Raw genomic sequence first — 20971 nt, 5'->3', positions numbered from 1 at the left:
ATTAGATTAACACCTTTGTTTCAAAAAAAAAAAAAAAGAAAATCATTTTCTTTAAACTTGTACCCGTAAGTCTTCCAATCGATTGTTATATTTTCTTCAGAATCATCGTGCTGAATAGTTTAGGCACCATTTTCAAACTGTTATTAAATGGTTTATAAAGTATTACATGTACGCCAGCCGTGTGAAATTTGTTAACTCGACATTAGTTTCAAACTCATAGCCAATTATTTGAAGACAGAATCTAACAATGACACGATAATGAAAACAATAAAAAAAAAATCCATTCTAGATATTTATATATTTAAATATTTATTATCAAATTTAGATAACAACACCACTAAATTACCAAATTAGAACTTATGCCAAGGATAATTAATCTTTCCATTTCAACTTAAAACATGAAACACAAACACCATTATGATTTAAAAAGTATAATATAAATTTTCATGTTTACTCATATTAATTAGCTAGATTTAATGAATAATAAGTAATTTACTATAGATTTTGACAAATGCAAATTTTCATATTCATTTTAATGAATATAGAGAAAATGATTTTTTTGTTTGAAATTAAAGATGCATCTGTAACCCGACCTCAGTTGGTGTAACTGATGGTTATGAACACTAGTCTATCACCGGTTTTTTATGTGCGCAGGTCAATTGTGATTCCACTATTTTAAGTGATATTGGTGTCGACTGGATTGTTCATGAAGCTTTTGTAATCATTTTTATTATCAAGAATATTTATATTCTATCTGTTAAGCAATCTGAAAACAAAACGATTATTTGTTTAGCTCGATTTTTGTTTCACACTCAGGTTGTAATTGTCAGTTTGGGGGATTTGTCCCGACTGTGTTCTTATGTTTTATATTCAATAAAATCTTATTGTTCGTAAAAAAAATGTATAAATGTTTGAGAATATTTTAAAAAAAAATGTTTGAGAATTTTATTTTAAAAATGACTTGAATTGTGCCATAAAACAATATTATACCTCACCGAATAAAATCCGACCCAAGGTAGTCAAAAACACAACAAGCAAACACAACTCAACTAAACCCGTACCAACACTCACTCTAATATTCCTATAAAAACACCCACACACACACTTGCTGTTTGTTCTTTTCTTGATTCAAAAATAAAACGCAGAAATTAGAAAGCAATGGAGCTTGATCTGGGCGCAATGGCGTCTATGATCGGCGTATCAGTCCCTGTTCTGAGGTTTCTGTTGTGTTTCATAGCTACTGTGCCGGTGAGTTTTGTGTGGCGGTTGATTCCCGGCGGGCCGGCGGTGAAGAACTTGTATGCTGCGGTGACTGGGGTGGTTTTGTCGTATTTGTCGTTTGGGGCGTCGTCGAATCTTCATTTTTTGGTGCCTATGCTGTGTGGGTATGGGGCGATGGTGGTGTATCGGGAGAGATGTGGGCTTGTGACTTTTGTTTTGGCTATGGGATATCTCATTGGCTGGTAATTTCTTTTGCACAATTCTTTGTGTTTTTTTTTTTTGAGATACTTCATTGGGGCATGAAAGATTTAATCTTTGCGATGGTAGATCATAATCTGCTTGATTGTGTGTGTCTTTGGGGGAGAGAGGTAGAGAGGGAGGGAGAGAGAGAGGAGAGAGGAGAGGGGGAGGGAGAGGGAGAGGGAGGGAGGGAGAGAGAGAGAGAGAGGAGAGCCTTTCTATGGTAAACTATAATTTTGTTAATTGAGAGGGAGGGGGGACTTGTTAGGAACATAAAAGATGCAAATTTTGAAAGGGGAACTATAATTTGCTTGAGTGGGTGTTGTTTTTAAATTTTGGTTAATTGTGTGACATAATGTCTTGGGGAGATTATGTTGGATGATTAAGTCATTAGATCATGTGTACAGTTATAGGCTAAGGCTATAGGATGCATATGTTGGAGGATTAAATGAGTAGTCTGGCTCTCCAGATTCACGGCTAATATTAAATTTTATTAATTTTCTGTGAATATAGGGGAGGCCTAATACTTTTTCCGTGCTTATAGTAAAAAAATCAGGCCTTAATGCTTTTCACACATATTAGGCTACTATGTCATAACTTTGAAGTTCAAATTCAATACTTTTAGCTGTTCCATGATTTTTAATATTTTGTATTAGCTTTCCTGTATATGTACTTAGTGGTTGATGACTATATATATAGTTCTATCTGTTTTCGCAGATAAGTTGTCCCCTGTGATGTATAAAGAACGAAATCATGAAATTTTTGCAATAAATCTTGACTATTATTATATATATGTGTAGCCATGTATACTACATGAGTGGGGATGCATGGAAGGAAGGGGGAATTGATGCCACCGGTAAGCACACTTCGACACTGTAGTAGTTACTGTTTAGATGTGATCTTCATTTTTATGAATTTCAATGCATCTCTAGAAATATCTATATAATACATATAAATGGAAGATATGTGCTTAACAAGATCTATTTGACTTGGTATAAAACTAAAGGAACAAGATGCCTCTGGTGATGCAGTACTATATTTTTTTAAATTCCTTGCGAGCTTTGCCAAAGTTGTTGGATTGCCTTTTTTTTTTTTGTTGCTGAAATTTTGAAATATATAAGCTTGAAATGACATATGTTTGGGACATTTATGTGTCTTAACTCTATTTTGACCTGCCTCAACAACTTATTATCTCCCCACTCATTTCTCATCTCTCCCCTAATACATATCTGAAACGATTCGAGTTGTCATACACACTTGTGTTACTACCAAAACAACATAGTATCTATCCGCTCTCCACTCTCCACTCTCCACTCTCCACTTATACATTTGAGTAGAATATTGCGGGTCATATACTTGTATTTGGCTGGTGCTAGATTTTTCTGGAATCATTTGTTCAGAGATGAGAAGGACGCAGAAGTAGTATATTGACTTTTGACACAGTTGATAAGTGAAGATAAATGCAACCGCACAATGTCAAGCATTAAACCGGAAAAGTATGGCAAACCTTAAAAAAATAATTACTTGTATCTTTTTTTAGATTTGATTCACAAAAGGAGAGTTATTATACTTATATAACATATGCTGTAATTTATCATAGCTCTTTCGCTTAAAATACATTATTTTATTATTTTAGTGGCCAAACATAAATAACAGAAATTCATATCTAGTATTAACTCATTCAAGACTCTCAAAGAAACATAGCATGTAAATTCAGTTTGTAAGTAAGATATGCAAATTGCATATGCTAATATATATTTGTACTAAGCAATGCTTTGTTCTATTATGGTGATTTCTATTTAATCCGACTCATCGAAAGTTAAAACACTTGAGCAGTTATGGCCTATGGCAAAATATTTTTGCAATTCGTAACTATTATATACTATTAAAGTGCATATACTAATATTTACTCAGATGAGTACTATGTAGTTAGTTTTTTGAGATTGGGAAGTACTGATCTGGGTAACATGGTGGCAAATGTTTGTAGGTGCCTTGATGGTTCTCACACTGAAAGTCATTTCTTGTGCAATTAACTACAATGATGGATTACTAAAGGAGGAAGATTTACGTGAATCACAAAAGAAAAATCGTTTACTTGAGTTGCCAACTATAACTGAGTATTTTGGATACTGCCTCTGTTGTGGTAGTCACTTTGCTGGCCCAGTTTTTGAAATTAAGGATTATCTTAATTGGACAGAAAAGAAGGGGGTATGTTTTCTCCTAATATTTGCTCTGATTTAATTATATAAGAATGTAGAAGTTAGTATTTTTCTAATGTTTTTTTTATAAGACCGCCATGTTCTTTTCATTTTCTTTCATGATTAGATTTGGACAGCTTCAGATAAGGGGAAATCCCCATCCCCATATTGGCCAGCTCTCAGAGCAATCCTCCAAGCTGTTATATGCATGGGCTTGTACCTGTATCTTTCGCCCCACTTCCCACTGACCCGTTTTACGGAACCTATATATCAAGAATGGGGTTTTTGGAAACGAATAAGTTACCAGTACATGGCTGGTTTTACGGCACGTTGGAAATATTACTTTATATGGTCAATCTCAGAATCTTCTATTATTATTTCTGGTCTGGGTTTTAGTGGCTGGACAAATTCTTCACCACCCAAAGCACGATGGGACCGTGCAAAAAATGTAGATATCTTGGGTGTTGAGTTGGCAACGAGTTCAGTTCAGCTGCCACTTGTATGGAACATACAAGTTAGTACCTGGCTTCGTCATTGTAAGTTCCTCTTGTTTTTCATTTGCATGCTAATTTCTTCTAGTTTATTTGCCACCATCGTATGATGGTTTTTTTAGTTGTCTTATTTATATCACTCCATTATGTCAGATATATCCATGCCCATTACTTTCAATATATAAAAACATTTTTCTCTAGCGAATCTTATAATAATTTGTGGCACGTTGCTTTCATGGTACCATGTTAGTTGTTTATATGCGTTGTCTAATGCATATATATTGTTATCTAGATGTTTATGACAGACTCGTTCAGAAGGGAAAGAAACCTGGTTTCTTCCAGTTGCTGGCAACACAGACTGTTAGTGCTGTATGGCATGTAAGCTTTCTTTCCATAAATCTCTTCTGATGTGACAATGAAGAATTGGTGGAGATCATATTTTATATTGACTCTTGGTCTAGGCTGTTGACTTTTTAAGTTGCAACTTTCTACTGGTTTGCCATAGAATTGTATAAAATCATTATGCCCTTTACATCATTGTAAGTGCATCCACATAGGTTTTTCTCCTCTTTAGAAAAAGTTCATATTGTGCTAAAATGCCTTTTTATCATTCATAGTTCTTACATATTATTTAACTGCTACATTAAGATATGCATTTCATAGTTTTTAATTGCTGGTGATTGCTAAAGTTCACTTAATGTGACTTACTGAGTTGATCTTTTTTTATATAACAGGGTCTTTATCCTGGGTACATGATATTTTTTGTTCAGACAGCTTTGATGATTGCTGGATCCAGAGGTAACGAACAGGCATCCGTAGTCCTTATTATGATAAGAAAGATAGGCTTGTCTTCATTAGTTACATACTCCGATAGGACCAATACTAACTTTCATGTTTTGAGCAGTCCTATACAAATGGCAGCAATCTCTTCCTCCAAAAATGGCCATAGTGAAGAATCTATTGGTATTCATTAACTTTTTGTATACACTTATGGTTCTTAACTGCTCTGCCGCTGGTTTCATGGTAAGTTCTTATTTTTTGACGCATGATAAAATGTGAAAGAAATGAAGTTTGCAGAGATGCTAGAGGAGCAAATGATAAAATTAGAAAAATTGATGTTTTTATTCGTCGTTGTATGTCACAGGTATTAAGCTTCCATGAAACTCTTACCGCATACAAGAGCGTATACTTCATAGCAACCATTGTTCCCGTAACATTGATCCTTCTTGGAAAGATTATTAAACCGGCAAGGCCCGCCAGAACAAAAGCTCGCAAAGAAGAGTGAGATGGAATTGCAATTTCGGATTCTGAAATCCCTGGATTGAACTTTACAAATCATTAGTATGCTTCTTCCAGCCATATTCCCTTGTCTTGCTATTCCGTAAAGTGTTTTCTTTTTTATAGTTGAAATTGCTTTGCCTGTCCATGTTTGGACCACTGGCCTCACTTCAGAAATCTAGGCCAACAGGCAATCGATTAGAAAGTTGTATTCTTACTTAGATCAGAACAAGTGATTGCAAGAATTATATTTCGGTTGGAATTTTTCCTCTTATCCGTGACAGTCCAATTAAAATGTGTGAAAATATAACCCTTATCACTTTGTGGAGGGAATTTTTTAGTTCTTCGTACCAGTAAATTACAATCCCTGTTGAAATATAGTCACTTCAATACAAGTTGTGGTATTAGTGAACTGCTAGATGAAGAAGCTAAGCATATCATATGTGACTTTACGGGGTCTTGAATGAAGCGCTCGGACATTTACGGGTAGGTGCTTTTCATGTGTGTGCCTCATCATACGTTATAAATGTGTTTAGGACCGTTATAACTGTATTTGAAAGTTGTCTGGGATCCAATGTAATACATGTATGGTTACAGACTTACAGCCATAATCACTTGTACAGATACATTCTTGTACTGTATGGCCTGCATTATGGTTGACATAACTAAAAATTAGACAGAGTTAGCTGGAGATTTTAGGACGTTGAGTTTGAGTTTCTGTGTGTGGTCGGTCCTGAAGCAAGTCTTTAATGAGGCGGCTGGGCCGGTGGGGGGCGAAAGGGCAGCTGGGCAGCTACCAAGCATGCCATTTGGTCCACCAATCTTTAACTGCTACCTCCAGAGTCTGTTGAGCAGAAACCATACAAGTTGGAAGAAGAAAAAAAACGAAAATTTTGTTAAAAATATGGAATTTGTGAAGGCGTATTCCGATAGTTGAAGTGGACTCGGTTCGACTCACTCTGCTCAAAATGGAATAAAAATAAGTCCAAAAAAATATTATAAATAAGAATTACAATAAAAAATCAAAAATATCAATTATAATAGACATTCGTCCTGTCTATTATTATCAACCTCCTGATTTTGGTAATATTTGTCGGACTTCCAGAGGCATGTATGAAAATTACACATAATCTGTTATCGTATTAAAATATCATTTATAATTATTATAAAAATGGTATATTTTATTTATGATAATTTTAAATTTTAAATAATAATAATATGCCAGTCTGAAAGGGAGCTTGACAAATTTGTCCGCTTCACACTTCCAATAAGTCATCTTCTAGGAAAAAAGTGACAGTTCCCCAACAATACTGTGTCATCCCTTCCATATGCTGCTGGGAATTATTGTTATTTGTTAGTGTGTGATTTGTTTCCTTCACACACAGAAGTTATGAACTGGCCTTGACCCCACTGGTTGATGAATATCATACAGGCTTTTGGATGTTTTGCAGCTCAAAGATAGCCTCTAATCCTCTTTAGTCCAAGACATGTTCTTCCCCATGGCATGTCACTCTACTATGGATAATGGTCCCCTTATATGATTGCAGATGAATTATCCTCCAGCTTGTACTGGCAAAACATATTCTCAGTTCCTATCGTTACGAGATATTGAGGGTTCGAATATTGTCAAAAATAAGATGAGTGCCAGTGATGGTAATATCGTGATAATATTAGAAATCATTAGATTTAACTCTATTTTATACATTTTTCTTAACTGTCCCGTGATTTAACGAATTGGGTGGACGACTGGACGGAGCCTATTTTGATATTTCTTATTTATTTTAAACAATATTATGAACAGCAAGAGACAAAAAAGGAGGAAACTATTACACTATTACACAAAAGAACAGATTTTCACTCTATAAATGGTCAAGTACACAACTGCCTTATCTGCACTCTGCTTTCCCTGACAATTCCTCTGTGTTCAATGCCAAATATTTGAATGCATATAAATGTCCTACAGATACACATTATGGAGCTAGTTTGGTGTGTGTTCTTGTAGTCAAATATAAAGATTTGTTTGTATTGTTGTCGAGTTGCAGATAAGATGAACACGAAGAGCAAGCCTGCTGGAGTATTTTCTCCAGCACGAGGAATCACCGCGGTGGGGAGCAGCAGCCCGGATGGATTTGCGCCGTGGGAGATGAGGCCAATGGGAATGCTGGTACAGAAAAGGAACATTGATGCAGATCATTGTTCAGTTCCAGTTCCAACTATCAGAGTCAAAGTGAAATATGGATCATCATATCTCGATTTTGATATTAGTCCACAAGCAAGTTTTGGTAACTTTTTTAACACCCTTTAATTCTCTTTTTGATTAGTGCATGCTTTTATTTGATTTCTAAATTATTTATCACAATGCAGGGGACTTGAAGAAATTGGTGGCGAAACCGACTGGTGTGCACCATGAGGACCAGAAGCTGATATTCAAAGATAAAGAAAGAGAATCAAGAACATTTCTTGATGGGGCTGGTGTTAAAGATGGATCCAAACTTGTGTTAGTTGCAGATGTTGATGCAAGAGAAAGTCGCTATCTTGAAGCGCGGAATAATGCTAAAATGGAGAAGGCATTGAAGGATATAACTGAGATTAGCTTGGAAGTAGACAAGTTTGCTAAGCAGGTAATGCTAACTTATCATACATCATTTTTTTTAATTATTATTTGTAAATCTAGTATTTTTTGTTGAATTTTATTGGAGTGGGCAGGTAATTAATTTTGAAACACAAGTCTGTGGTGGCAAGAGAGTTTTGGAGAAAAGTCTGTTGAATCTGGTTGAGCAATTGATGACACAGTTGATAAAACTTGATGAGATTGTAGGTGATGGAGATGTCAAATCGAAACGAAGATTACAGGTAAGAAAATATCATATCTGAACTTTTGATCTTTTTGCTGCACATCAGCAAATTAAATTTTATTGAAAAAGTTTAACTAACTGTTACTGATGATTTGAATGGTGTTAACTTTTTGAAGGTGAAGAGAGTCCAGAAGTACATAGAAACTCTTGATAGGCTTAAGACTAGGAACTCGATGATCGGGAATAATGTGCCAATGCAGCAGCAGCCGAAGCAGAAGATTACAGCAGCTGTCGAGAAACTGCAGATAAATCCAATTCAGAAGCAACAAGAACAGCACAGAAAGCACAGATTGGCTGTGGTGAAGCCTGTTGTGGCAACTAAAAACTGGGAAACTGGCGTGTCGGCGAAAATGCAGTACAAGAACTCTGGATCAGCAGTTAATTATGGCACTAATAATGCAAGTTCTAGGCCAAAATTGGGAATATTTTGTGTAAAGTTTCATCAACTGTTCATGATTCACAAGTTTAAAATAAATCACATTTTTTAAAATTATGTTTCATGTTTTTTTTAAGTATATATTACATGACCGTCGATATGTGGTTTCTTGAAGTCGTATGATACTTTCGGATATGTGGTTTCTTGAAGTCGTATAATAGTCTCGGGTTAGTATTATCAAATTTCCGGGAGATTAGCGGGACTGAGAGGACTCGAACCCGTTTATATTAAAACAAGTTATAATAATTAGCAATATGGTGGATGGCCAAGATCTGTATTTATGTCTTTTAAGACATCGATTATGGTGGCTTTTGGCAGATTTGTGACTTTATCTTCAGAAAATTAGTAGGCCCATAATCAAACATTTTGTTTTTTGTGCAGCTTTTAACTAGTGGAGATATAATGCAATAGTTTAGAGTATAAAGATGGCTTTTGTGCTGTTATTAGGGCAGGTAATTAAATTAAACAAGATTAAACAAGAATCTGAGGAAACAGTAGAAACGTATTATGAGCATAAGAACTAATTAAGAAACTAATCATACCAACAGTGACTTAGGGGATTGTTGACTTTGGAGCACTTACCATATAAGGATGATTATAGTTTGGTGGTTAGTGGAAATTAATCCAAAGCTTAATGATGTAATTAAGAGAGACAAGGGTAAAACTGATTAAACGACAAAAATACAGATTGAGAATGATTGCTGAATAATCATGAGTAAGGACTAAGGAGCATGAATTTGTAACAGTAATAAGTTGGTTTACAGGCTGGAGATTGCTGAATGGTGTTGATGTTGATCTAACAAGAATCCAGGTCACCAAGATGGTGTCATGGTGATATGATAGTGAAGGCGAAATAGTTTTCAGAACGAAGTGTCAAGTGTGTATCTGATGCACAAGACTCCCGTTTGGAAGTGCTAAATAGCAAGTAGACACTTGAACATCGGGGTTCGGTCCAGGACTAGGAAAAGACGATGGATTAGGCTAGAGAAGAGATGAGGTGCTTTATATATAGCTTGGTATTTGATATTCTCCTTTTCTCTGTAGCATGCTGCAGAATAAAAGAATCTGCATGTGAAGACTGAAGAATGACCTAAAAGAGTAAAGAAAAGCAAAATTCTTTTGTTCAACCTACTGAAATTTTGTTTTACCCATGCCTTAAAAGTAACGAAACCGAAAATATCACATGCAACACTGGCTATTGCATCCGCCTATGATGAGGTCCTATTCTAGTGATGAGTGTTGAATTACAATGTATAGTATTTGATAGGTATCGAGTTTGATTTATTTATTCCGTGACTATTTTGTTCACATGTGGTAATGGATGTTGCATCCTCTTACGATAGGTCCTAGTCTAGTGACGAGTGTTGAATTAGACTGTATTGTCTTTTATACATATCAGGTTTGATTTATTTGTTCGTGACTATTATTATTAAAAGTCGCGAATTCAAACCAATTGTCAGCAACATGACAATGTTAGAAGTAAGTTCAAAACAAAAATTCTTCCAACGGCCGGCTGAAAAAGAAAGCTAGCAAACCAAAAATTTCGATACGAACAACGAATATTACAGCAGAAACATCGATCCAACGATACTAGGACGCAAACTAAATGTTCCAAAACAGAAGCTTTTATAGTTTTATGCCACTCAAATCTGCAATTTTTCCTAATTTTTTTAATCTGCATTCTGTTCATCAGTCATGGACGCAAATTCTGCAACTTCTGCAAGATCGAGGTCTCGTCGATTCAAAGATCAACGTAGAGAAATTGCCAGGGAAGACTCTCTGGAAGCTCCTGTTGGCTCCGACACTTCTTCTGTTTCTGACAATGTTGAGCTTCAAGTAGAGCTTACTTCAATGACTGGAAAGGTACAATTAGTATACTTGTTGATTTTTTCGTACCTTCCGAGGTTTCGAAAAATTGTGAAATATGAAATGTATGTTCTTAAAATTCACTATTTTTGATCATATGAAATCTGTAGGGGATCAGACGGCTATGTTCAGAACTCCTTGAGCTTAAGAAGGCGTCCGAGGAAGATTTTCAGCAGAACATTTTTTCCAGTTATTCGGCATTTATCAGGTATTTTCAATCTTTTTAATAATGCATTATTTATTTCTTGACTGGTTTCGTGATTTAATTATATACGAATCAAGAAGAGGATATTATTATTTTTGATTGAAATTATTTTTCGGTTTATTGGCTAGTTGATCCAGTAGTTTTAATTTATGTTACAGTATATTTAGAGAAATGGGAGGAATGGAAGTTCAGTTGATGGAGCTGAAACATCATGTTTCGACCCAAAAAATGCTGGTAAAAGATTTGAAAGATGAAGTTTATTTAAAGATCATGCTTGATGAGACCGTGGAATCAGTCATTGAGGAATCTTTATTTGCTGAATCAACTCCCGCGAGCATGTTAAAGGCTCATACAGAAAGTGTTACAGATATCTTGGATGCACTTCTGTTGGAGCACAAACTAGACGAGGCTCTCAACGTTCTTGAGATGGAAGAGGAAACACTCCAGAATATACAGTTCCAAGAAAATCTGGCGCCTGCAATTTGGATGTCTTATGAATCTGCAATATCAGAGAGGAGGGTAATTTTGGCTGATCAGTTTAAAATGTTGGCCTCAAACCCTAGAGTGCGCGCAGCAGAGTTGCAAAAGGCATTAGTTGGCCTTTGCAGGCTTGGGGACAATAGTGTGGCGACTCAAATACTGCTCAACTACTACCATTTACGCATTTTATCTGGCATAAATGAATTGCAAGTCTCAGAAACATATCCATATGGTGTATACATTCTTGGAGTTGCAAAATTTGTATTTTCTTCAATATCTCAAGCAGCAAAGAGCTTCAAAGTCCTGCATGGACAGACTGCTGCGTATCCTCCAGAAGTGATGCAGTGGGCTTACCAGGAAACTGAAGTATTCGCCAACTGTTTTAAGAGATACATCAGTTCCATAACAGAAACAAGTAGTGGACTATCGACAACAGCAGAAGCTTTGCAGTTTTCTTTGTCTTATTGCTCTCTATTAGAACCTCAGAGGATACTGTTGCAGTCATGCTTAATTGATTATTTACGTCCATGTATTGATGATGCCTTAAAGATTCATTTCAACCATTTTAAGAAAGTCATTAAGATCTTCACGTCGACTGATGCTTGGATTCTAGGGAGGTATCCAGCATCTGGAATCTTTAATGAACAGAGCTGTGTGGTGGTTAATGGTGAACAATTAGAGTATTTCTTGCTCACTAACAGTGGCAGGAAGTTTCTAACAATGTTGCAGGTCTGTTTGATCTGAACTAAGAAGCTAAATGCATCTTTAAGTATTAACTATAGAATACCTGATATTTTTCATAAAATTCAGTTGCTTGAGTATCTTAGCTTTGTAATATTTCAGGCCATCAAGGAAGACACGTCGACTTTAGTGATTCTTCAAATGGAAGGTGCAGTCCTTAAAGGACTCATGGATCTCTTCACCGAGTACACTGTTATCCTGGAGAGTTCACTAGATGATAAAGAATATGATGGTGCAGAGGAAGTTGATTCAAGTGTTAACTCTGCAGAGTCACTGGTACAACAAGTTTCAGTTATCGCCAATTTATCAACACTAGTAAATATCTTCTCTAGTATAGTCAGAAGTATCTTTGAAGAGAGCAGTCATTTGGAGTTTGAAATAGAAAGTTACATATTGTTTGTTCAAGAGGCTTGCAGCCGACTCAGAGCTGATCTCTGTGAGCAATTCATACGTAAAATTATGTCTCTGGAAAGTGATCACAGTCTTGTTCCAAATGAGTGCACTTGGACCCAAGATGACTCTGCTTCATCAGATGATATCATGCCTTCCGTTCCTTATCAGGTATGAGGTTGAAATTAAAGTTATAAAAATGCCAAACATGATACTCTTGATTCGTGTAGAATGTGCCTGTAACCGCTTTGAGTTCTTTATTGAAATTAAAGTGAATTTCTGAATCCAATCTATCAGGTACTATATGCAGAACTAAGAAAGCTTGAAAAGCTTGCTGAAGAGAATTTTAACGAAGAATGGTTGATGGATTATCTAAGGGACCTTGTTGAAGCCATGTTTGTTTGGATTTCTCGCAATGAAGAAGCCTGGAAAATCCCTGAATATTCAGACGACAATCACTATAACCATATGAAGCAGGTATATTAAGATTTTTCTTTTAATTGCTTATCAGCCTATAGAAATGAAAGTAGATCGATGCCTGCTTGGTGCTCTTATAAATGTATGTCCATGTCTAGTTTTCTCTTTGTGTATATTATTTTTTATTTGTAAATTTGTTGCAGTTATGTTCCTCTGATATTACATGTTTTCTGGAACCATTTGTAGTTTGTTCTGGACATCCAATTTTTGGTGGAAATCGCGAGAAGTGGAGGGTATCTGACAAACAGCATGGTTACTGATTCCTTCGACATCATATCTAGAATGCAATCACTATTTGCTTCTGCCGACTTAGATTCTAATAGGTAATGTTGTAATCTGATTTGTTACTATAATTTATTTGTTAATAAATTTTGTGTCGTCGTTGATAGATAAAGAATAACTAATAAGTACAATTATATCTGACGTAGTACCTTGTATTTGATTTGATTGTTTGTTCAGAAGTAAAATTGACTATAAATGGGCTGTAAATGCTGCCACTAAAGCTATTCAGACGCTGATAGAGACTGAAGAGAGAAAGCTGAATCCAAATGACAGTACCGATGTGTCTGTGTCAGAAGTGCAAGAGATTGAAAGCACAATGTCAGATTTAGATGAGAGTGCTGATCATTCTGAGGTATCGGATGGACAAGATGCACAATGTTTACGTGATTTTCTTGAGGATGAGGATGAGGCAATCAGGAACTCAGAATATTATGTCGAGTCAGTTGAGGATTCAGTTACTAAAGATACAGCATCAGTTGCTGCAGATGCAGAATTGTTGATGTCAGATATGGGAGTTGAATGTACTAGTGAAGAGATTGATACCCTATCTACTATTGCTGAAAGGAACTCATCCATGAAAGCAGTTTCTCTTGTAGATGTCGAGAGAGAGGATTTGTTTAACGAAGCAAAAAACGATACACAAGTAGAAGCAAATTGCTCTGAAATCGACACTGACATGCATATTTAGATGCATTCAGAAGTTTTTAGTACAGAACCAGAGTTTCCAAGTACAAATGCAAACCTCTTGCTACCAGATTTTCTTAATGTTATATTTACACTAACATAAAAGAGTTCATCAATCTTCTGTCACTGCATTTTGTAATTTTGTATTGCAGTGAAGATATATTTAACACCTACATAATGCTAAAACATAAGTGAAGAATTATAAGCAGATCTGCAGATGTAGGTTACATGTTGTACCACCTAATCATTTATTCAAGACACTGACATCATCGATCTTTTGTTGATCTGAGGTATCCAAGTTATCAGATTTGTCGCGGACTGTCTGCAACTCTGACTGGAAGAGAGTTTGTGTGTCTGTGCTATCAACAATATACTTTGTGACAAACAGAAAGAACAGAAGGTTGAGGAAATTTAAAACTGCATACATTGCATAGAAATAGTCTAAATGAGAGAGATTCAGGTTGTCCAATATCCAGCCCTTATTGCCATTCCTCTTGGTGACTTTGGCAACAGTGGAAAGAATCAGACTGCTCAGAAAATACCCGACTCCCAGACTAGTTGTGAAATATGCAGTTCCAAGGCTTTTCATGCCCTCTGGTGCTTGATCGTAGAAATACTCAATTTTTGCCACCTCCAAGAAGTTATCTGCAATCCCAACTAGAGCAAACTGAGGTAGTAGAATGAAAATACTAAGTGGAACAGTTTCATTTTTTCCGAAAATCCCATGGTCTTTTGCCACACTTAGCCTCTTTCTTTCACAAAAGCAAGCAATTATCATCATAATGACATGTATGACAAGGCCTATCCCCATTCTCTGAAACATTGTGATTCCCCTTGGATTTTTAGTGTAACGTCGGACAAATGGCACAAACAGACGATCATAGAGCACGATGCTCAGTAACATAAAGATCGTGGTAAACGCTGTCAGACATGCCGGAGGAATACTAAAATGAGGCCCCATGCTCCTCACCAACGTGGTTCCTTGCTTGATGAAAATAGTATGAGTTTGAGCAACCATTGTGCTAGGAATGCATGATGCTAGTAAAATCGGAATCATTTTTATCATTTTCTTGGTCTGCTCAACTTGTGTCACTGGGCACAATATCCATGAGGTATCCTCCTTGCTCGGCACCACCACAGCAGCTTTGTCTAGGACCCTATACACAAATTAAGGTCTATGAACCAAAAACACTGACCTGAAACCCGAAATTGACACCTTAATAAAAATCAAGATTGTGCAGAAAAGAAAAGACCTTAGTGATTGAGTGTGCCCAATGATATACTTTCCAGGTTTGCTGTACTCAGCCAAGTTTAGCTCATGAAGATCTTGAGGGTCACTTGGGACAGCTACTCTCCATTTCCTTACAGTGGCTACAAGAACTTGAGCCATTTTAGTCAATGGGCTTCCTGCAGGTGGCTTGTGTCTGTAATAAGGTGTGCCAACAAGAAACAAAGCTATCGAAAACAATAGTGCTAAAGCAGGAAGGCCATAGCCTATAGTCCAGCCAACTTCATCTTGTATGTAGACTAAGAAAGTGTTGGAGAAAAGAGTCCCGAAGAAGACACTGAACATCCACCAGTTGAAGAATGAGAGCTTCTGGGCTCCTTCTTTCGGTTCAAACTGGTCGAACTGGTCTGCCCCCATGGTTGAGATGTTTGGCTTGGTTCCACCTGTTCCAATTGCAATTATGTACAATGCACAGTAGAAAATGCCGATTTGGAAAGGCGATGCTCGCTTCTCACAGTCCACTTCTTTCACACCTCCACCGCAAGATGGTGGCCTCAGTGCTTGTAGTGACACTACTAGTGTCAATAAGCACATTCCCTGTCAAACACGAAGAAATCAGAACGGTTTCTGATACCATGTTAAGTAAACCGTTCATCTAAAATCTTAACGTATTAGAGGACGGTCCCAACATATGATCTTATCGTATGCCTTTTTACGTACCAGAAAATAGATTATGGAGGAAGCGACGAAGGTCCAATATCGGCCGAAATGAGCATCGGCTAGATAGGCACCGAGAAGGGGTGTCATCCAAACAGTACCAACCCAATTGGTGACATTGTTTGAAGAAGTCACAGTTCCTTCATGCAGCTTTCTAGTCAGATACAATACTAAGTTTGTAGCTATTCCATAGTAAGCCATTCTCTCTGTCATCTCATACCCTATAATTTACACAAATATTAAAAGAAAAAGAAAAAGTCGAGTAAGGTCTGATACTCAGTAGTGCACAAGACTCACGTATCAGCAACATCTTTAACGAGAAGCAAAAGTAGTAGACAATTTACCTACAATGAAGGATGTAGCTGTCCATCTTCCGGTTTTCGATCTGAGGACTGGTCTGCCCTTAAGATCCACAGTTCCATCTTGTGTATATTCCTCTTTCTCGTCGATACCTTTTTCTTCTGCAATCTTAGCCATTATGCTACTCACTGTCAACGATATCCGAGTTTATTAGGATTACAGTTTAAATAGCTAGAATTCACCATGATAAGTTAATTAACTGTTTTTTGCATCAACTTACATATTTGTTTACCCTTATCATATAATCTCCATACATATGTGTCATTTTCATTAAATCGAATCTAATTAAGAACTAAATACTATATTGTCCAATCACCTGTCAGGAAACATCAGCATTCGGTTAATTGTATTGTAGGATTTATGATACCGATTGATAGGCTAAAACCAAATGCTTGTTTCCAAATTGATTGTCTCAGTCTCTGGACTACAGTTTAGGAGCTTTTCGGAAAATGACAGAAACTATAAATCTTCATCTTGATCCGAGAGGGAGTCAGGGAGCTGTTCTGGTATCGGCTAACACATGCAAAATGATGGCCAAAAGGCGACGTATATAAACAATGAATACATCGCTCTCTGGCGTTTATAGAAATGTGCATATCTGTCTGGCATGTTATGTACTAGGATTGAGTATATAGAATGAGTTAATCATGTTGATTGGCATCATGGCATGTACAGATATACTACTAAACGAAACACTCTGTTTTGGCATGATTAATAGGTGACTGTTAAGTGACCAATTCTCCCAAAATCTCAAGGTGTCAAGAAGAGAGCTTACCAGGACGAAAGCCCATTTAGGGGTTAAGAGTGGAAGACGGGCACCCATCTTCGGGGCATAAACTTGCCTTCGTGTCCCAAAATCTCAAGGTGTTAAGAGGAGGGTTTACCGGTTGAAATATTCTTACAGTGAAATATACCTGAATGCAACAGAAATTTGACTCTTTCGCGGGTGAAATGATGACAAGACATTCAGGAAATAGGCAGGAGGTCCTCCCATAACCAATTCCTTTGTTCAGACCGTCATGAACTAGCAGTCGAGATGGAGCAAATCTCAATAGCTATTTCTCCAGTTTAGATAAAGTGCAGACAGAATTTCCAAACACAATGTTATTATTTAGTGCTAGAAAAATCGGAAAAAGGGAATAACAGTAAAATTGAAGGCGATGCTTAGGAAAATTCGAAAACTCTGTTTAATCAAGTACAAAGGTGAACTGATGCAAGAAGCTTTGGCTTTTGTTACCCAGTAGAATGAATCAGTACAGATGCCATACAGTAAATTATCATTTAGATACGTTTAAGAAACTGTTTACACATATTTTTTTCCATAAGTAAAATAAATGTACTGAACTGTGTAGGGAAGAGCAAAGATCCGACACATAGTTGATGATCAACGGCTAGCCCTGTAACCCCCTTCTTTAAAGGATTTTTATTAGAGATCTTCCATATCAGCTGTAAGTGAACACTAAAAAGATTGTTGTATACAACACAAAGTCCGAATCACCACTTTCAATTTAAGTCCCCTGCAGTCGATGATACATGTCAGGATATAGGATTACTGCTTCTTTGCATGCCTATCACAGAAAGCTTTGACTCTCTCCAAGCCTTCTTTAATGGCTGAAGGTTCAATAGCAAAAGTGATGCGAAGCCAATTCTTAAGTCCTACAGCAATGCCTGAAAGTATACGTAGAATTAGATAAAGAATTACCCATCCACTGTTATTTAGTTCTGGAAAAAGTACACCAATGAAAAAGGGAAAAATAGTGAAACAAGAAGCTTTGGCTTTCGTTTGTTACCTGGTAGAATCATTACAGATTCCTCCTGAGCCAACTTAACACAAAAATCCATGTCATCTTTGATGTCGTCAAGTAGTGAAAGATTCAAATTCACCTACCATGTACAGCCCTTGTAATGAGAAGTTTGATAATGTGATTAAGGTTGAATAGAAAAAGGATCTCAACTTATGTCCTTACCATCACAAACATAGATCCTTCAGGTTTGCTCGGGCATACAATGCAAGGAATTTCTTGAAGTCTAGAATAGATAAAGTCAGCGTTCATTTTCAGCGAATTGATTGTTTCCAGAAAGAAATCTTCTTTTGTGTCTCCAAGGATCTGAGGCAGTGCACCCTGACGATACAACAACCTAAACATTAGAAGCTCAATGAAGGCATGAAAAATATAAAATATGACAGTTCTGCCGAACATAATTGTTGCACCTTCGGACTGCAGGTTCTGTAAAGTTATCCCAGTAACCTTCCATTAACCATTCATTATAACATTCAAAGTTTTAGCCAATCCAGAGAGAAGTGATCTCGGGTTTGTTATTTTGATCACTCAATAGGTGTAAACACAGACTTTAGCACTTCCATAAACTAGGCAGATTCAATGCTGTAATATACCAATTATAGCATTTGATTTTTTGACGTTTTTATAGACCAGCCACTATTACAACATTTTTTAGCTGTTATTATAAAGAATTGGCACCTGAATGAAGGTTGCAGGATCTGAGGAGATGTTAAGAAAGCCTTTGATGCAGTCAACAATCTGCAAGAAGCGGTATGCACTGAGAAGGAGCGTTTTGTTCATAACATATATTTATGTTCCAGTCTTCTAGACATATGTAATAAAAGAAGTTATCGAATATATAGAGAGAAAGTGAGAACCCCTTGTTCTTTGAGGATGCCATTGGGATCATTTGTAACGAGCCAACCAAGTCTCCAGCCGGGTACTAGCCACCTCTTTGATATAGACCCGAGGGTAACGATTGGTGTAATTGAGCTAAAAACTCCCATTGGAACAAAAGGATTACTTCCAAATACAAGATGATCATAAACCTCATCAGCAATCACTAGTATACCAAGCTTCCTTGCAGTCTCGGCAACCTGTGCATCACAGAGAACCATTAATACAGCAAACATAAAGATGTTGAAACGTGAAATATGTGCAATTTCCAACCAAGGTAATTTTTGCAAACCTTTTTTAAATGATTATATGTGTAGACATTTCCACAAGGATTTCCAGGGTTTATAACAACAACTGCAACAGTATTTTCATCTGCTAGAGCTTCAACTTCATCAAGATTTACCTCCCAGCCTGTTTCTGGGCAAAGATCATAGTGCCGTACCTCAAGATGGCTAAATGCAGCACGTGTTTCATAATATGGAAAACCTGGTCTTGGAAGTAATATGTTGGCATTAGGTCGAGCAAGAACCGTCAATATTATTTCAATAGCTTGTGTGCAACCAACCGTCAAGTAAATATCATCTGGTGACAACTTTTCTGGAAGATCTTTTGAGAGATACTCCGCGACAGCACTATATAACATGAATATATGGAATCAGTATATTCACCATGAAGCATTTAGCATCCTCCAAATGCCATAATTAAGGCCATGGATAATTTTTCTTAGCAATCAAGACACTCACACACACATATTATTTTACTCTTCTCCTTGCAGACATACTAATTGTAGGTAGTATAAGATATATACTCCACGAGGGATCTAACTACACACATTTGTAAAATTAGCATAATCATTCTTGCAAACAACGTCTCTGTTTCACCATCTGTGAATATTTGAGAATCATGAGTGCTCCTAGTGCTAGAAGAGGCCTACCTACCATTCAACGAGTGGCGGGAGGATTCAGGCCAAACCAGGCTCAATCCCTAGTTGGCAGCTGGCCTCTGAAAATTTCCGAGATTTTTGAGACTGCCTGATCTTGGATAAAAAAATTGAGCCTGGCTGATCATGGATAATTGATGAAAAAAAATTCATCCCCTATACTTCAAACTATCTGGCCGGACTAATACCGACCTCTAATCAAATTTTCAGGTATGTATCGGATTCAAATCCACAAGTCACCGCAGGTCCAACAAAAATCAGTTAGTGCACATAACAGTTAGACTACTAATACACGCGTTGACTAAGACAAAATCAATATTCCAGAACAGAGATTAGAAAGTTTTCGAGCAAGAACACATACATTCTTGCAGGAGGAATGCCAACAGTGGGAGAATAACCATTGAACTTTGCAGAACGAACAGCTTCAGCAATAGCATCCTGAGCAACAGGGGTGGTTCGAAAGCACGGAAATGCAGAAGGGTCACCATGGGACAGAGGAACAACTGATCTAACATCATCTTTGTCAAGATTCTCCTGAAGCATAGTGATAACACCTCTTATTGTAGTCATTGAAGCCTTTGTCATCTGTTTGGTGTCTTTCTTGAATCCCCATTTCTTGCTGTTGCTGCTCAGTTTCGATCCGTTCTCCATTAAAAATAACGAGGACTAAACACAAGAACACTATTGTTCTACTTTTTGACACACAAAAATAAGTACTTAGTGTTCGTTGGTGTGACTTGTGACTGGTGGCTACTTTATGATTCGTTGTCCTACGGTGTATATTCGATTGAGATTTTAATACGGAGTATATTCGATTGAGATTTTAATAGATTATTTTTAGTTTATGTGATTTTGATTTTGTGCGGATTCTTGACCAAATGTCGCAGAGTCGATAGGATTTAAGCATAATCTTTTAAAATCCCACTGATTTTGATGGGATTTCAAAAAACTTGAAATACACCAAAAAATGTTATAAAATCCATCATTTTATGAAATTCAAAAAAATCCATCAGCAGCATTTGAATACCACCAGATTTTAATGGATTTTAAACCATCCCAATTGAATAACATAGGATTTAAAACATAATTTAAAATCCCAATTGAATATCATTGTAGCATAATTTAAAATCCCAATTGAATACCTCTCGATTTTAATGGATTTCTAACCATCACAATCGAATACCCTCAGATTTCATGAATGCAA

The 20971-nt window shown here is 36.7% G+C and overlaps 5 protein-coding genes across 6 annotated transcripts; 3 read left to right on the top strand and 2 right to left on the bottom strand.

The window, feature by feature from the left end:
• The first annotated feature begins 1006 nt into the window (after positions 1 to 1006).
• LOC108204519 (lysophospholipid acyltransferase 1-like) lies at positions 1007 to 5768 on the top strand. The gene is made up of 8 exons (XM_017374006.2): positions 1007 to 1463; positions 2262 to 2317; positions 3449 to 3669; positions 3787 to 4195; positions 4443 to 4528; positions 4885 to 4948; positions 5055 to 5173; positions 5295 to 5768. The coding sequence occupies exons 1-8, from the start codon at positions 1159 to 1161 to the stop codon at positions 5433 to 5435; spliced, it is 1401 nt and encodes a 466-aa protein (XP_017229495.1). The 5' UTR covers positions 1007 to 1158; the 3' UTR covers positions 5436 to 5768.
• Positions 5769 to 7284: 1516 nt separating this feature from the next.
• Positions 7285 to 8773, top strand: LOC108204520 (BAG family molecular chaperone regulator 2-like). Its single transcript, XM_017374007.2, has 4 exons — positions 7285 to 7710; positions 7793 to 8049; positions 8135 to 8281; positions 8400 to 8773. The coding sequence occupies exons 1-4, from the start codon at positions 7476 to 7478 to the stop codon at positions 8769 to 8771; spliced, it is 1011 nt and encodes a 336-aa protein (XP_017229496.1). The 5' UTR covers positions 7285 to 7475; the 3' UTR covers positions 8772 to 8773.
• A 1263-nt stretch (positions 8774 to 10036) lies between these two features.
• On the top strand, positions 10037 to 13970 carry LOC108211403 (exocyst complex component EXO84A-like). Of its 2 annotated transcripts, XM_017382999.2 has the most exons (8): positions 10037 to 10327; positions 10413 to 10582; positions 10696 to 10793; positions 10949 to 11999; positions 12114 to 12572; positions 12699 to 12878; positions 13065 to 13201; positions 13338 to 13970. In XM_017382999.2, exons 2-8 carry the CDS (start codon positions 10415 to 10417, stop codon positions 13846 to 13848), a joined length of 2604 nt encoding a protein of 867 aa, XP_017238488.1. In that variant the 5' UTR covers positions 10037 to 10327; positions 10413 to 10414; the 3' UTR covers positions 13849 to 13970. The 2 variants fall into 2 exon arrangements, with proteins under 2 accessions (XP_017238488.1, XP_063945690.1); XM_064089620.1 differs by having other exon boundaries at positions 10038 to 10582.
• Positions 13971 to 14088: 118 nt separating this feature from the next.
• LOC108211416 (protein NRT1/ PTR FAMILY 5.2) lies at positions 14089 to 16338 on the bottom strand. The gene is made up of 4 exons (XM_017383017.2): positions 16134 to 16338; positions 15793 to 16010; positions 15098 to 15669; positions 14089 to 15001 (listed from the first exon to the last, which is right to left on the bottom strand). Exons 1-4 carry the CDS (start codon positions 16264 to 16266, stop codon positions 14089 to 14091), a joined length of 1836 nt encoding a protein of 611 aa, XP_017238506.1. The 5' UTR covers positions 16267 to 16338.
• Positions 16339 to 17313: 975 nt separating this feature from the next.
• On the bottom strand, positions 17314 to 20539 carry LOC108205473 (probable aminotransferase TAT2). The gene is made up of 7 exons (XM_017375446.2): positions 20129 to 20539; positions 19120 to 19459; positions 18809 to 19027; positions 18630 to 18689; positions 18117 to 18272; positions 17940 to 18033; positions 17314 to 17817 (listed from the first exon to the last, which is right to left on the bottom strand). Exons 1-7 carry the CDS (start codon positions 20416 to 20418, stop codon positions 17699 to 17701), a joined length of 1278 nt encoding a protein of 425 aa, XP_017230935.1. The 5' UTR covers positions 20419 to 20539; the 3' UTR covers positions 17314 to 17698.
• Between the last annotated feature and the right edge of the window lie 432 nt (positions 20540 to 20971).

Source organism: Daucus carota, chromosome 1 (genome assembly GCF_001625215.2).
Source record: "Daucus carota subsp. sativus chromosome 1, DH1 v3.0, whole genome shotgun sequence".
NCBI classification, from domain to species: domain Eukaryota; kingdom Viridiplantae; phylum Streptophyta; class Magnoliopsida; order Apiales; family Apiaceae; genus Daucus; species Daucus carota.
Note: the sequence above shows the minus strand (reverse complement) of the source record. Positions and strands in the feature narration are given on the sequence as shown.

Bases quoted from the DNA above. Each gene is read 5' to 3' on its own strand.
- LOC108211416 (XM_017383017.2), bottom strand. From the start codon at position 16,266: ATGGCTAAGATTGCAGAAGAAAAAGGTATCGACGAGAAAGAGGAATAT. The intron at 16,011-16,133 runs GTAAATTGTCTA...TGTAAATTATAG, and splicing joins AGCTACATCCTTCATTGTAG to GGTATGAGATGACAGAGAGA. The intron at 15,670-15,792 runs GTACGTAAAAAG...CGTGTTTGACAG, and splicing joins CCTCCATAATCTATTTTCTG to GGAATGTGCTTATTGACACT.
- LOC108211403 (XM_017382999.2), top strand. From the start codon at position 10,415: ATGGACGCAAATTCTGCAACTTCTGCAAGATCGAGGTCTCGTCGATTC. The intron at 12,573-12,698 runs GTATGAGGTTGA...CCAATCTATCAG, and splicing joins TGCCTTCCGTTCCTTATCAG to GTACTATATGCAGAACTAAG. The intron at 13,202-13,337 runs GTAATGTTGTAA...TTGTTTGTTCAG, and splicing joins GCCGACTTAGATTCTAATAG to AAGTAAAATTGACTATAAAT.
- LOC108204519 (XM_017374006.2), top strand. From the start codon at position 1,159: ATGGAGCTTGATCTGGGCGCAATGGCGTCTATGATCGGCGTATCAGTC. The intron at 1,464-2,261 runs GTAATTTCTTTT...ATATATGTGTAG, and splicing joins ATGGGATATCTCATTGGCTG to CCATGTATACTACATGAGTG. The intron at 4,949-5,054 runs GTAACGAACAGG...TGTTTTGAGCAG, and splicing joins GATGATTGCTGGATCCAGAG to TCCTATACAAATGGCAGCAA.
- LOC108205473 (XM_017375446.2), bottom strand. From the start codon at position 20,418: ATGGAGAACGGATCGAAACTGAGCAGCAACAGCAAGAAATGGGGATTC. The intron at 19,460-20,128 runs GTATGTGTTCTT...CATGTTATATAG, and splicing joins GGCATTCCTCCTGCAAGAAT to TGCTGTCGCGGAGTATCTCT. The intron at 18,034-18,116 runs GTAAGGACATAA...TGTACATGGTAG, and splicing joins AAGGATCTATGTTTGTGATG to GTGAATTTGAATCTTTCACT.
- LOC108204520 (XM_017374007.2), top strand. From the start codon at position 7,476: ATGAACACGAAGAGCAAGCCTGCTGGAGTATTTTCTCCAGCACGAGGA. The intron at 8,050-8,134 runs GTAATGCTAACT...TGGAGTGGGCAG, and splicing joins TAGACAAGTTTGCTAAGCAG to GTAATTAATTTTGAAACACA. The intron at 8,282-8,399 runs GTAAGAAAATAT...AACTTTTTGAAG, and splicing joins AATCGAAACGAAGATTACAG to GTGAAGAGAGTCCAGAAGTA.